At 38.8% G+C, this 15,171-nt stretch overlaps 1 protein-coding gene across 2 annotated transcripts in view; it reads left to right on the plus strand.

Moving 5' to 3' along the window:
* Positions 1-15,171, plus strand: part of fryl (FRY like transcription coactivator) — an 87,260-nt gene that overhangs the window by 18,660 nt on the left and 53,429 nt on the right. For both annotated transcript variants that reach the window (XM_015394309.1, XM_015394308.1), the window contains exons 2-8: positions 8,083-8,294; positions 8,480-8,533; positions 13,380-13,519; positions 13,650-13,746; positions 14,412-14,491; positions 14,586-14,666; positions 14,807-14,975. In XM_015394309.1, coding sequence (XP_015249795.1) covers positions 8,083-8,294; positions 8,480-8,533; positions 13,380-13,519; positions 13,650-13,746; positions 14,412-14,491; positions 14,586-14,666; positions 14,807-14,975 — 833 coding nt within the window. The remainder of the gene's footprint in view (positions 1-8,082; positions 8,295-8,479; positions 8,534-13,379; positions 13,520-13,649; positions 13,747-14,411; positions 14,492-14,585; positions 14,667-14,806; positions 14,976-15,171) is intronic.

Genomic DNA, 15,171 nt, shown 5'->3' on the forward strand with positions numbered 1-15,171 from the left:
AATTTGATTGGCCCGCCAGATATTGTGCGATCATACTCGCGCTACTATGGAGCAATGCCAGACCGAACTTCCCGACCTCAAACGTTGTGGGCGGGACTAAGTTCGGAATGGCACCCAGGCTACTGAATCACGCCATCTAGCGGAAAATCACGCGAGAATGTGTACAAAACAACAAAAATGGCGCCGGCAACGCTTGTGGGTCGTTTGCAGCGAATGTCGGTGATTTTAAAGTAATTTTGAGTGATTTTTTTTTTTCTTTTGCCCGCCGGGCAAGTGCAATGAAATTTGTACTCTCCCGCCAAAAAACTACTTGCCCCGGTCAATCGGGCGATGGTTAACATTGAGCCCTGGGGGGGTTTTAATATTGTCTTTGTTTTGTCTACATGGCTTTATAACTCCTTTCTCAGTGAAAGTGCATTTATTCCTGTTAATGTTCAGATCGTCTGACCAAGTTTAGTCTCTAATTGCCATCTCAATCTGCTGAGTATGAATGATGAGTTTATGATGGATCTAAAAAGGATCAAATAGAATTTGGTGACTTTTTGAAATGATAACATCCTTAAAGGCTTTTATAACCGTGTAATTTTCATGTTGGATTTTAAATGTATAATACTACCCTGATGACATTTAATAGTTTATCTAGCTACATTATATTAGTTTTATTATTAGGCAGTTCTGATTTATATCGTCCCATCAACCCATTCACAAATTTTTCTTTTACTGTTAATTAGATAAAATTAGCTGTTTTTTAGTTGTCTAAAGAGAGACGGAAGGTTTGAACAGATAATAGGAATGTATAATGTTTGAAAGTAAGGTTACTCTGTTTTATGCCTTTGATGTTATAACTTTCTTTGTTATGAAACATACTGGATGTAGAAAGATTGGAGACAAAGCTTCATTATGGTTGACCGATTTGACGAATCTATCAAATATCAACGATAGATTCAGGGATTTTATTTATTTATTTATTTTTTGGAACCCACAGGCTAAGAAGCGGCTCACGACAAAAAGAAAAAAAACAAATAAAACCCTAATGCTGTTTTTAATGGTACACACAAACTGCTTCCAGCTGCAGCTTTTCCCCCCCAGTGCCACTGTGCAGCAATTCAATTCATCAGACAGAAAGAACTGATCCAAAACAGAGACTAGCTGGGTTGTGTGACAATTGATTCATGTTAGAAGGGTAGGAAATAAAACAATTGTGTTAAAGTAACTAAATATGATTAAGTCAATGCTAAAAGCAGTTGCATTATTTTTTTCAGCTTGGATCTGATTTCTTTGAAGCTCATACGCTCCTACTAGTGGGTCCGCTGACAATATAAAACAGTTCTGTTCTTTACTTTTAAGATCAGCTGATCAGACTTCATCTTGGAAATAATCTAGAATGTTGTGAGAATATCTAAACCGCTTGATCAGAATCTGTGGTGCGTGATTAGACCATTTTATTTAGTATTTTTATTTAATGTTTGCATCGTCTTTCCTCCTCTTCACCTTCTAATGAAATGTTTTATTCTGCAGTGTCACCCAATACAGGGATAAATAAGCCTAAAAAAAGATCCTTCGGTCCACAACAGGACTGCCCATGATGGTCAAACCTAATGTATGATAAGAAATACATACCATATATATATATCACTTTTCAAATTCATTTGTTTCTTTATTAGATTACAGATAAAACCAATATTTATCAGAGACTGCTCTGAGGAACTTCCTCTGGGCTTAATATAAATAGTTATGGAAAATCTTGAAATTAATGTAAAATATGTTTTTTGATAAGAAACTGGAAATCTGCTTCATGTTAAAGCTCTGTGGACCAAAACATTTGCAACAAAACAGAAATAAGAACATTTTTATTTATTCATTTTTAATCTGCAAACAATTTCTGACATTCACCATTCAGTCCAAGGTGTGTTTTGGTCGCGATGTAAATAAAAAAAAAATCCTGTGAACTTTCAAATCTTTTTTTCATCATCATTTTTCAATAATTTGTTCACTGTGGGTCGTGTTTAGCGAGATAGTTCATAGCTTGGCATGCTACAAATGACTGGCATGTCCCAGGGAAGGAACAAAGAAGGGTTGACGGGGACTACAGGCACCAGGCCCAGAACAAGTTTGTTTTTCCTCTCCTTGCTGTTGACTAGAAAAGTACAGTGTAGGGTTGCTCACATGTGAAGCAGTCAACAATCTAGTTTGCCTGTGGTGGAAGAAAAAGGAAAGGATGGAAGGGTTAGAAAACACCCCAGTGATTGGATATCAGAAGCAGCCTATATGACATCATTGGGCTGTTAGTGAGCACAGTAAACAAAGAGGGAAATGCTTGAAAGGCCCTCTGTGCTGCTAGACGCCATGATGACAACACAGCCGACACTTCTACCAACCCCTCCGCCTTAAACGTTTCATTTACTCTGAAGCTGATATGTTTTATTAAGTTAAAATGTTTTATGTTAGCTTAGCAGATGCAATGTTCAGCATATCAGAAGTAGATTAGAGAAGTTAAAGGTATGGGATCTCTGCATGTTTCTACATGTTAAGCTTGTTGATCACACAGTGCGATGGCTTTCTCATTAGTTTTTTTAGATCAGGTACATTTTTTTTTCTTGGGCTTATTTGCTTGGTTTTCCCTTCATGTAAATCCACTGTCTCAAAAGCTTCTGTCTGCGGTGTGTTTGTTTTTATAAACTAAGCAAACAGAAAGCATAGCTATTTTCTGCTTGAATGGTGTGAACAGGGGTTCTGTGGAGTCTGGGAAAGTCTGGAGCTTGATCTGATAATTTTCCAAGTCTGTCTTCAGACTGATTTATATTTAGATAATGGCCTTCTCTGTTTGCCACATTAACCATTTTTGGCTTTTAGATTATTTTAATCTATATGAAAAAGTTTTTTGGACCTATCTTTGTTTTTAATATTGGGTTCTTAATCCAACTTTCTTTGTGTGTTTGGCTTAAATTCCACAAAAAGCATTGATTTTTATAATAACATTTTTAAAATCAATATGTGAAAATATTACAAACTGTTCAAAAGGATCTGTATTTTTGTAATTTTTTGTAATTTTTACTGATCCAAGTTTGTCTAGATGCCTGAAACAATCCTTGACTATGCTGCTGAAATACAAGCCATCTTTCAAAATCTGCTGTTTTATTATTTGCTTTTTTTTTTTTTAAATATATCTAATGTGATTCAAAACTAAAATATCTGGAAGTTTTAGCTGGAAATAAGTGGAATTTAAAATGTTTTTTTTTTTTTGTCAGAACGTACAGCATACATTTTTGGAAGATGGGAAAAATTATGATAAAACAATTCCTTATTTCCGCATAGTGTGGAAATGTAGAGATATTATCATCAGCAAGAAAAAGAAGAGCTTTACCATAAAGCAGAAAATAATGTAGTTCTAAAAAATGGCATATTCAAACTATCTGAAAAGTGAAACTCAGTAGGCTAATGTAAAGACTAACAAAAATGCATATTGTGTATAAAAAAAAACGGCACAAAACTTTTAATACCTGGCAGGTAAATAACTTGTTGAGCTTGTTCAGAGCAGTGATAGTTAAAATCTAAGAGCTGATGGAAGGAAGGATCTATGACGACGCTCCCTTGTCCACCTAGAGTGCAGTGGTGTGTCGCTGAAGCAGCTCTCTAGTATTGCAACAGCTTCATGCATTGAGAGGGAGTCATTGTCCAGCAGGGATGCAAGTTTTACCAAAGATCGTACATCACCCGCCAGCTGCACCATGTCCAGGACACATCCTAGTACAGCGTCGCCCTTCATGATGAGCTTATTTAAGCCTGCTTCTTTCAGCTGTAGATAAGCATAGAAGACTGATGGTTAATACTACCACAGAGATAATGAAGGTCTAAAGGAGTGTCTTCTGCGTTCTAATACCCGTCCCTCTCGCCAAAAAATCTATTTAAAACCGAGGACGTGGGAATGGCTCACTGATCCGTGTCGATCAGGGTCAAACTGGTCCTTGAAACAGTCTTGAACAGCTTGGGTCTGATTGGCATACAGTGCCAACATCAGACCCGGGTCGACCCGCTCATTTCCAAGATACGGATGTCAACACATTGCACCGGTCATGTATGATCTAACAAGTCAAAACAACTCTATGTGCATTCGAAAACCATTGCCGGGCACTGGTTAATGGGATTCAGAGGGGCAAAAGAATAAAACGATAAAGACCAGTGACTACAGCCTGGCTCCCTTTCATCCTGCTCTCTATTGTTTGCTTTCTTGATTTCTGTTGCATTGAGGAAATCCTCAATGCTAACCTGGTGTGATGGCGTCACCAGACACGAAGCGGTGGGGCGACAGAGGCCAGCAAGCCAGCAGGCGGTCAGGTCCGGCTTTTTTTTGGCCAGTGGGTAGGTAGCCAAATGCGGAATGTTAGCGGGTCGACCGTTGTTTGAAAGAACCTGGATTAACCCACTAATTTAAATGGGAAGAGACTTAAAAGATCACAATCTCCTCAGCAGGCAGACTTAAGGACATCAGTGTTGTTACACCAGACCAGTTTATTGTTCAGGTGACCACGTGGTGCTTTTAAAGGTATTATGGAGGTATTTAACAGTTGCTGTTCTCATAGCTAATACACGTTTACTGTGCCCGAACATCCGCCCTAACCCCTAAATCCACCAACAATACATAAAGCAGGTACTATATAGTGGACTTAATAGCAAACTCAGTTCGCTGACCGTGCAGACAAAGGATCACTGCTTTTCGCACCATTGGTCACATATCTCCTCCTCCACCGTGCGGTGCCTGCGCCATCTTTGTTATTAGTCGCCGACAGTGGGCCGTTGAGACAGCAAATCACTTTTTCTCTTACGACCCTCGGCCACTTTTAAAGAACCGCAGTGAGAAAGGTGACCTTCAGTGACTATCTGAAATTGTAGCTCACCACCAATTTATGACTGAAAGTGTGTGTGAGCAAAAAAAAAATAGCTAATGGGACGAGCACGTAGGACGGCCTTACGTAACCATATCATCAGAATGTCTCTTCAAGTTCTTTGATGAGGTCCAATATTGCTGAGTCATCTAGGAATCTCAAGGTGGCGACTTGAGGATCTGATTGAGAACGCTACAGGGTAGGGGCAGTGCCAGGACAGTTCCCTGCAGGGCCCCTGTACTGCAGACCAGCCTGTCTGAGATGCAGGCCTCTGTCCTTGCATACTGTGGGCAGATAGCAAGGTAGTTAAGCATCCCCTGGGACAGGTGGGGGCCAAGTCCTGAAAACTCTCACTTTTGGTTCAGAAATCCATGCTGAATGTTATTAGAAGCAGTGGAGAGGTCAAAGAACTTGATCCTCACAGGATAATAAGTAGATATGGTGAACAATGGGAAGCGATTGTAGTAACCAGATCTTTATACTGTTGGCATCATTTTTGTTGGCTAATGAACAATTCTGTATACTTTCTTCTTCTTTGTTCAGTTTAAAACACTGAAGTGTTTCTATAGTAATCAGGAAGACTGAGAAAAAGGCATTTCCCGGGAGGGAAAGAGGTAATGGGTCACTTTACTATTGGCTGTCTGCTTGGCAGGAGTTGGGCCATTGAAAACCAGACTGGAAGTTGTGCCGTATTCAAGCAGAAATTCTCAAGAACACCACAATGTGCCAGTTGAATAGAAGGAAATGTTGCTGTCTGACCCTATAGCTAGAGCCGTTGATTTGTTTGATCATGGTTGGAGTGTATAAGAAAGAAGAATAAGATGTGATTTTAGGGGAATGGCTGGCCTTAAAGTGTTTCACTTTAAAAGTACCAATAAAGAGTCAGATATATGAATGGAGTGGAGATCCACATGACCTTCATATTTTAATCAACTTAGACTTACCAATGCTAGTTTGAGTCAATTCAGATTTTTCTTTAAAAATACTAATTAGGAATATGTAGAATATATTTTCAAAAGGCAGGTACAGACTGTTTCCATATCCAGTATATTTCGTTATAGATAGTTAAAAGTTTATAAAGTTCATACATACCAACTTTGTAGTAAAACATTTAACATTTTTCACATCCTGAACAAATGGCTGCTCACACCTCTAGTTCCTCTCTGACCATATGTGTTGGAATGTAAAATGCTCACAAGTAACATTGATTGAACTACTTGATCATCAAAATGAAATTGACTTTACGGACTTTAAGTATAAATCTACCAACCAGGATTTATTGGTAGTGGTAACTTAGTGTTTACAGAGCAGAGCAGGCTGTTTGCTGTCTGGAATAACGTCCCCAGTTTAAACACCAACTGCTATTCCATGTCTCTGAGTAAGATCCTTCATCCCAGATTGCTCTCCAGACACTTCAAGCTGCTCATTGATTTAAATGTAGACGACAAATTTAATGTAATGGACAGTAGCTGTGCCAAATAAAGGTAGTATTGTTTTGAGCTGTAATTGACAGCAAAGCTAGTCCTCAATTATGTTTTTGGCTACATGATACCAGATTTACGAGGTCATTTCATTGACTGTCATCAAGTTGTGAAGGAGTCGATCGTTGTGCTGATCTTTTAAGAATATAAAAAGGAGTCGGCCACATAGCTGCAGGTTTCCCAGACAGCTCAAGGGACCCAAACTGAAACTCCAAACATTTACATGTAATATTTGAATACGAATAACAAATAATGTGAACCGTATGCAAAGGCGTTGACTCCACCTTCATTTGTTTCAGGAAGCTAATCAAAGTACTGCTATTGAAGCATTTCTTTTCCCTTTTTTACCCAGGATAATTTAGCTTAGCACTTCTATGTATTTAACTAGTTTCTGACCAAAATGTTTAGACTTTTTGTCAAACTGAAAAAGAGATGTGTTTCTAAACAGTATTTCTAAAATATGACCATTTGAACTGTATCAGAGCTTTTTATTTTGCATTTAAGAAAACTAAAGGGTAAATTTGGAGAAGTGTTATTAAAAAAAAAAATAGAAAAATACTAATAATCAAAGAAGCAAACTGTTCTAAGCAGAAGTGATGATGTAATGCAAAGGAAAGATTGGAAACCAACATCCTTTTTTTTTTTTAAGTAATCATATATCAGCAGAAGTACGATGACCTAAGCTTTGAAACAGCTCATCAAGCTAAAATAAACTTCTTGGCCAGACAACATCTTTCCTTCTCCACCCCCATAAATGACCTATACGCTCTACAAAACAGCTTAAAAACAAAAAAACCTTTGTGACTCAATGTTGCTGTGAAATAACAGCTTTTCTGAATCATTATGATGATTTAGTCGTACCTTTTTAGGACATTAAGGTTTATTACATTAGCATCCATGCTTTAGTTTGTAGCCTTTAGAATCTATATTTTCTGTGATGGTTGCAACCTGTCTGTTATCAGCTGGTCATAAATACTTTATTTTTTCTTGTTTGTTTGTTTTTTTCTTGTTTGTTAATTATCTTCTGTTGGTGGTAAATTGACTGATCTTTTGGTGGCTGTAGGTCTTATTTTTATCAGACAAAAGAAGGTTTTTAAATTTTTATCAAAATATTATAAGAAATTTGGAAAGCTAAGTTATGAAATATATCCTTAAAATGGTTCCTATTTTTATTAAAGCCTGTGTTGGCAGTAAGTTACAATGTAGATTTAAGGGCAATTGTTTTGATTGTTTCTCAGATCATTTCAGTTATTTAAAATTTACAAAATTATGCCATTTTTGTTACTTTTAAAGTGTCTCATTGATTTTTTTGTATTTTTGGCTCGTTTAGAAGCACTCAGAGGCGTTCCAGTCTGAACCAAACTTTCTTTTTTTGGCAAAAAACATTTGAAATTCTTAATCGCCTGAGTCAGATGGGTTTTGTTTTTAAATTTACTGCACCCTTTACTAAAAATTTGTTGTAATTTAACAATGTAATTTGGACAAAATGTTAATATGAGGACAACTTAAATCAAACTGTGAATCTCTAAACTTATCTTTTAAGCCAAAACAAAAAAGAAAATCATGTATGCATTTCTAAGACTAATGGAATTTTTGTTTCATTATTTTCACGGTGCAAAAATAAAAAAAGTTAAATTGGTGGTTTTTTTTGTTGTTTTTTTTTTTGCTCCTTGGATACCTACCCCCATAACCTCTGACCTTCTCTGGCTTCCCTGCAGCTTCTACACCTGTCAGCAGCAGCAGCGTGCTTAGACGCCGTGCCCCCTCCTCTGTGACTCCCCTCTCGTGGGAGAAACACAGCATCGCCGCCATGTCGAGCATCACCATCGACCCCGAGCTCAAGCCAGGGGAGTTTGTCATCAAGAGTCTGTTCGCTGAGTTTGCAGTGCTCGCCGAGAAGAAGATCGAGATGGTGATGGCCGAGCCGCTGGTGAGCTCCCAAATATATGTGCCTGATGCACTAGATTATAAAAAGATGCTTCCTTTACCATGCTGACAACAGAGGCTTATGTTATTCTTTTTTGTTGATTTATTTGCTGTAAAAAATAGTACTTTTCAAAGCCAGATAAGTAACATGCTTGTTTTTTTTGTTTTTTTTCTTTGCGTTTTTTACAGGAGAAACCACTGTCCCGATCTCTACAGAGGGGGGAAGATGCACAATTTGATCAGGTCAGTGTAGCTGTGAATTTTGTCTTAACGTAATTAACCAAAGTACTTAACACAACAAACTCTCCTTGAGGAACTACTTAGTTGTTTCAGCGTATACTTTCCAGAAAATGAAGTTTGGTCCATTAGTCCAACTCACTGCTACAGGTCTCTAACCTGCCTCTCTGAAATCTAGTTAATGTTAATTAGTAATTAAACGATGAGAATTCATTATTTTTATGTATTTAATAGATAGAATATTGATAGAAAATATCTAATCTGACTAGAGCTGGAACATTCCCACCACCATGCTTCACTGTAGGTATGGGGCTGGCCTGGTTCCTTATAAATATATACCCCATTTACACTACCCTTGAAAAACCGTGCCGAGACCTGTCCAAGCTCAGTAACTGAGATAACTTATCGTGTGTAAATGGAAAGCAAACTGAACTGAACTGATAGACACAACCGAACCGAGCTAACTGCAGACCAGTTCCAGAGGTGGGCTCCGCTCGGTTTTTCCCTGGCTCGGTTCTCTGATAACAAGAGCGCATGAGCAGAACGCGTCATCTCCATCTGACATTGCGATTCACACTTCATTCCAGTAGTTGGCGGTAATGCCCCTCCGGAAGTTGCTTGCCAACCAACACAAAACAGAAGAAAAAGAACAACTATAAACAACAATCGAAATCTTGTCCATGCAACATTTTAACTTTCTGAATGTGACGGGCGCCGCCGATTTGATTTGCCTGATTCCCTCCTTCTTCATCTTCTTCTTTTTGTGTTTTATGGCGGTTGGCAAACAACTTTTGGTGTATTACCACCACCAACTGCTTGATTTCATCCTTCAATACTGGCAGTAATACCGCAGATCTACACTAGGAGGTGAGGAGTCGAGGAAGCGAGATGGCGTGATGTGTAAACGGTCGTCAGAACCAAGCTCGGATTGGTTAACTCATCTGAGCTCTGACCGGTCTCGGCATGGATCGGTTTTTCAAGGGTAGTATAAATGGGGTAATAGCCTCTTTCCCTCTGAAATTAGCAGGTCAGCCATCATGCTGTGTTAGCGTTGATGATGTCATAATTTCAACTAAAATCGGGAAAATAAAGAATGGAGAGCAGCACGGAAGGGAGCCAGGCTGTAATAAATGTGCTTTATTGTCTGTCTGAATCTCTCATTAGTGCTGTGCCATGTTTATCAAATGTAAAGCTCAGTTCTTTTTAGGGTTCGTAAATAACAATCGTTTTGTATCGATGCATCAATCCAACAGCCAATGTTTCAATGCATTGACACGCCCGTGTCTCGATTCATGTTTTTGTTTTTTTGTTTTTCTCCTCCGGTCTATTTTTATCCATTTGCTCCTGAACATAATTCTGACTCCCGTGCTGCGGTCCCGCTAAACCTATTTTACCCTCCGACCTCGCCTCCTTTAGCCACTATGCTCTTTCCACTTGCATATACACACACACTCGCGTAAACAGTAGGCAGGACAGACATGGCGGATTCTGGAGTATCGAAAATAATCAAATCGTTGGGTCAAGAAATCGATACTGAATCAAATCGCCATGATGGGTTTGATTTACACCCCTAGTTGTTTTGAGGTGTTAGATCAGACACAACTGGCGCGATGCTGTGACTTATTGTTCGATGCGCTCAATGGTATCATGTAAATTAGTGGGGCTACGTAGGTCCCACTGTATGCCAATCAGAGCTGAGCCGTTTGAGGACGATTTTAACCTGGGTCGCTTCAAAGTCGGGTCAGTGAGCCATTCCCACTGCCAATAAAAGCTGATTGTTTACAGGTTTCAACAGGTTTTTTTTTCGTCCAGTAGGAAAGGGGTTTGTCCACAACAAAGTGCTCAAGCTGCTGCCATGTTTCCATCCAAATTATGTGGATTTTAGGCAAACTTTTAAAATGCAAATTAGTTTACTTTGATTGGAGCGAATTACCAGGCGATGGAAAAGCATAATGCCGTCATAATAGTAGAGGTAGCAAACTAGGATGGATCATTAACAGACTGAGGTTTATAATGACTGTGAGTCCATCAGGCAATCTAAACTTACTTTGTCATGTTGGTGTTAGCCATGGTACATGCCATCCAGAGACGTCCGGAGAAAAGTACTATTCTATTGCTTGCATTGAGGAGTGGAAACAGTTGATCAGTCAGTGAGGTAAACGTTAACTATGTCAGGAACTAACCAAAAAATCTTTTCATTTCCTTTTGAGACCTTTAACAAAAAAAAAAAGAGGTCAAAAACTACCTCAACTGAGCAAAACAACTGTTTTGCCAAATTTATTAAGTTGATTCAAATTTGGCTGTTTCCATCAAGCGCTTCTAACGGGATAATTCAAAATGTGATTCTGTAAACGTTGATGGAAACACATCTTTTCTCTATCTTGACAAGAGAAGTTGTTTTCTCGTGTCTGAGAATCCTTCAGGTTCCTTTTGGCTACCATGTTCCTTATTATGAAGGGATGGCCAGGTTGGTCCACTGCTGCACAGATAGTTGTCATTTATGGAGGTTCTGCTCTCTCTGTAGAGACACTCTGACAGAGTTACAATGGGGTGGTTACCCTCCTTACCTGTTTAAGACCCTTCTTCACCAGTGGCTCAGTTTAGAAGGCCAACTGCTCTAGGAAGGAACCTGGTGGTTCCAAGCTTTAATGATGAAGGCCACTGTGCTCATTGGGACCTTCAAAGCAGCAGACATTTTTCTGTATCCTTCCCAGTTTTGTGACTGAAAACAATCGTGTCTAAAAGGTCTACTGTTAAACCATCGGACCTTATGCTTAGTGTTTGCTCTCTGACATCCAGTGTGAACTATGGGGCCTTATATAAACAGGTGTGTGCCTTCATCTTATCATGTCCAGTCAATGGAATTAACTAAAGCTGGACTCCTTTTAAGCTGTAGAAACATATCAAGGACGATCAGAGGAAGCTGATATGAACCTCAGCTCACTTTGGAACCTCCTAGTAAAGGCTGTGTATACCCACATAAATGGTTCTTCTTAGTTTTCTAGATGCAATAAATATGAAAAATTCTCCCTGATGATTTTATTCATAACTTGTGTCAAATCAGAGAAAGAAACTTGTAAAAACCTCTACTTACTGTTCAAAACCCCTCCCATTAAAGTTGGTCACATAATGACTGTCATAAAGAACTGCCAGATAATAAATGTCATTTTCCTTCCTCAACAACTGCTCCCTCACCTCTGTATGTGTATGCAGTAGTTTGGTCTCCGATCAATCCCCCCCCACTCAATGGGCTGTCTGTGCCTCATCTGCAGCTGCTGCAGATCTCTGTACAATAGGCTGGGCCGCCGCTGAATGCTTTGTTCAGCAAAACACAAAGCCAGTGAGGATATGGTATAGATCCAGCTGTCCCCATTGTGAGAGAGAGAGAGAGAGAGACGGGGCATATAGAGCGCCAAAGTGAGGGTTTAGAATCGCTGTGTCATCCTCAGCAGTAAATCTGCACGGGGTGCTGGAGTGTATTTGGCCGGCACCATAAGGGCAGAGCGAGGAATTGCATAACTTTTCTGCCGATCATCCATCACTAACTGATCTCTCTGCACTGTAAACTCACCCAAAATATGCCTCAACACTGTAACCACCCTGACCGCTCTCTCTCTGGAATTATTCTTTGGCTAAAAAGATGTTTTACATGTCGATCAAAGTAATGGCACCCAGTTTTTACATCTTCTCAACATGCAGCTGCAAATGCGAGATGATGTCCACAGTACAGTAGTTTGAAAGATCAAAAAAATAAATAAAAACAAGCACAGAAACTAGACACTAGTCAAACTGGATTTTCAAACCGCTGTTTTCTGGGATATCATTCAAAATGCTTTGCACACATGGGGACTAAAATATTGGACCATTCTTATTTATTGAACATCAGTTTCAATGTTTTGCCACAGGCTTATGAGCATTGCTCTCCTGAAAGGCGAAAAGTCTTTAGCAGCTTCTTACGCCTACTTTACCAGGGTAACATCGTGTTTGAGTTTAGGGCTAAAACAATTAATAGGATTCATCGTGATTAATCGATTATTGAAATAATTATGAACTAATTTAGTAATTGGTTAATCGTTAACTGGAGATTAGAGACTCTAAAACATGCTTTTAGCTGACAGAACAACCCACCTTGAGCAGTAATTATACCAAAATTGTAAAAACAATATGTAAAATATTTTGCATTTAATATAAGAAAAATACAAATAAAACGTACTGTCTGTCTTTATTCTCTATCCAGAATTCCTAAAGTGGAAACATTTTAGTCTCACCTGGTTTAATTTCATAAAAAGTCTTATTTAAGGAAATTTTTCCTATCAGATTTTAAATAAATTAATTGAAAACCTAGTTAGTTGCAACGCTAATTAAGTCCCGAGAAATAAATCCCCTCAGCAATGGGCCACCACTACTGTGCCTACTGTTGGGATCATGTATTAAGGTCGATTCATTGAGTTTGGCTTAATGCCACACAGAGATACTATTGTTATTGTCTTTCAAACAGTGAAACCTTTGCAAGATTCTGCAACTAATCTTAACAGACATACTGGTTTTTCTTCCCCCTTGTGTATCTATCATTAATCTATTGTTGTTTCCTTATAAACATTCAGTAAACTCAATGCTCGGTTGAAGTATATTCGTAGTAGATTTTCTACATTTTTTCATTTTTCACTAAGAGTTCATATTGGCATCATTACCAGCGCACAAATCTTCTGTTTTGTGTTTAGTCTTTAAAGATCTCCATAAGCGTTTAAGGCAGTTATTGGATATTTCCCTGGTTACCAACATTTTCTGAAGTTTTACCTTAAACGAAAAGGTATCTGATTATTTTCCTTTTTTTTATGTTTTATGATTTTAGTTAATAAGCTCTATGAGCTCAATAGCAGAACACTGTTTACCCTCCCTCCTGCGCACACTATTCGACTGGTACCGGCGGCAGAGCGGCACTGAAGATGAGCCTTACGAGTACCGACCTCGAGCCAGTACAAAATCAAAAGGGTGAGATGAGCGTTTTTCTTTTTTCAGTCTTTGCCTTTTATTTTTTGCGCAAGAAAAATTATAATGTAAATTATTTGTCTACCTGAAAGTATTTTGGTTCAAACCTGAATATTCTTTGGCTGTTTTGCAGAGATGAACAGCACCGGGACAAAGATTATCTTCTAGAACGACGGGACTTAGCCATAGATTTTATTTTTTGCTTAGTTTCAGTGGAAGTTCTCAAACAGGTGAGTGATTCACTGTTTTAGTTAAATAATATCCACTACTTATGAACAGTTTGGGCTGCAAACGACTAGAAAACCTACATTACATTATCTTATTAATGTGTTTTTGATCATTACTGATGCTAGAAAATAATCAACCCCCCTTAATAAGACTAGGGGTTTCCGCTCTAAGTGTTATTTCACCTGTCATTAGTTACATAGAACCAGTTTTCGGTTTGCTCTGAGTCGACCATCCAGAAATACATCTCACTGTGAAGAAATGCTGCTTCTTAGTTGCTACTGTGGTTGTTTGTTGAACTAGTTTACCAACACTTTACTGATCTGACACTTAGGTGATTTGTAAACCAAGATCTTTTTTTTTTTATTTGGTGTCTTTATGCTTGGTAGCTCCGCATTGCCACAGTGACTTCTCCTGCATGGGAACACAGAGAATAAATGCAGTCGCTGGCGACATACCAGCTTCCAGCTGAGAGTGTTTCTAAAGTAGATTGTTGAAATCAAAGCTCCATTCTGAGGAGAAGGCCAGTCCTCCGAGACCCGAGCTGTGTTGTCCTTGGCTTTGCTAATGCAGGAGGGGGTGGGGTGGGGGTGAAAAGGGGCTGCCAAGAGAAAGAAGACGGACTATCAATGCTTCTAATGAGACTAATGATGCCATGTTTGCTCCTCAGATTCCTCTTCATCCAGTGCCGGATGTTTTAGTACATGAAGTTCTAAACCTGGCGTTCAAGCACTTTAAACACAAAGAGGGGTAAGTTACCATAATTCCTCACGGGATACCATAAAACCATAATAACAAACCCAAGATTTGAAGATGTGGATTTGTGTTTTTTTTAATGTTACAGATACAGCGGCCCCAACACTGGGAATGTGCACATCATTGCAGACTTGTATGCTGAGGTCATAGGAGTTCTCACACAGTCCAAGTGAGTATGCTGAAGTATAACCTTTAAGCATGTGCTCAGCCACATACAGTTTTTATTTTTTCTTATTCCTCTTCTCTTAGTGAATCCTTTTTTATTGGGGGATTAGTGTGCGTAGATAAGTGTCTCTTGTGTTCTTTCAGGTTTCAGGCAGTGAGGAAAAAATTCATCACAGAACTGAAGGAGCTTCGGCAGAAAGAGCAGAGTCCATACGTAGTGCAGAGCATTATCAGTCTCATCATGGGCATGAAGTTCTTCCGGGTCAAAATGTATCCTGTGGAGGATTTTGAGGCTTCTTTTCAATTCATGCAGGTAAGATTTTAGATTTCTTCTGGATTAATTGTGGTGAATAAATCTCTTGACGCATTACTTCATGTTTTGTTTTGCTCTTTATGCTACTCTTTTTTTTCTAAAGAAGAGCATTTTTTCTTTCTGAATTCTTTCTTAGATGTTGCCAAGAATTATAAATGGACAAACTTTATTTTCTTTCTCTGGCTTTTTTTTCATT

Source organism: Cyprinodon variegatus, unplaced genomic scaffold (genome assembly GCF_000732505.1).
Source record: "Cyprinodon variegatus isolate N-32 unplaced genomic scaffold, C_variegatus-1.0 Scaffold680, whole genome shotgun sequence".
Classification (NCBI taxonomy): Eukaryota; Metazoa; Chordata; class Actinopteri; order Cyprinodontiformes; family Cyprinodontidae; genus Cyprinodon; species Cyprinodon variegatus.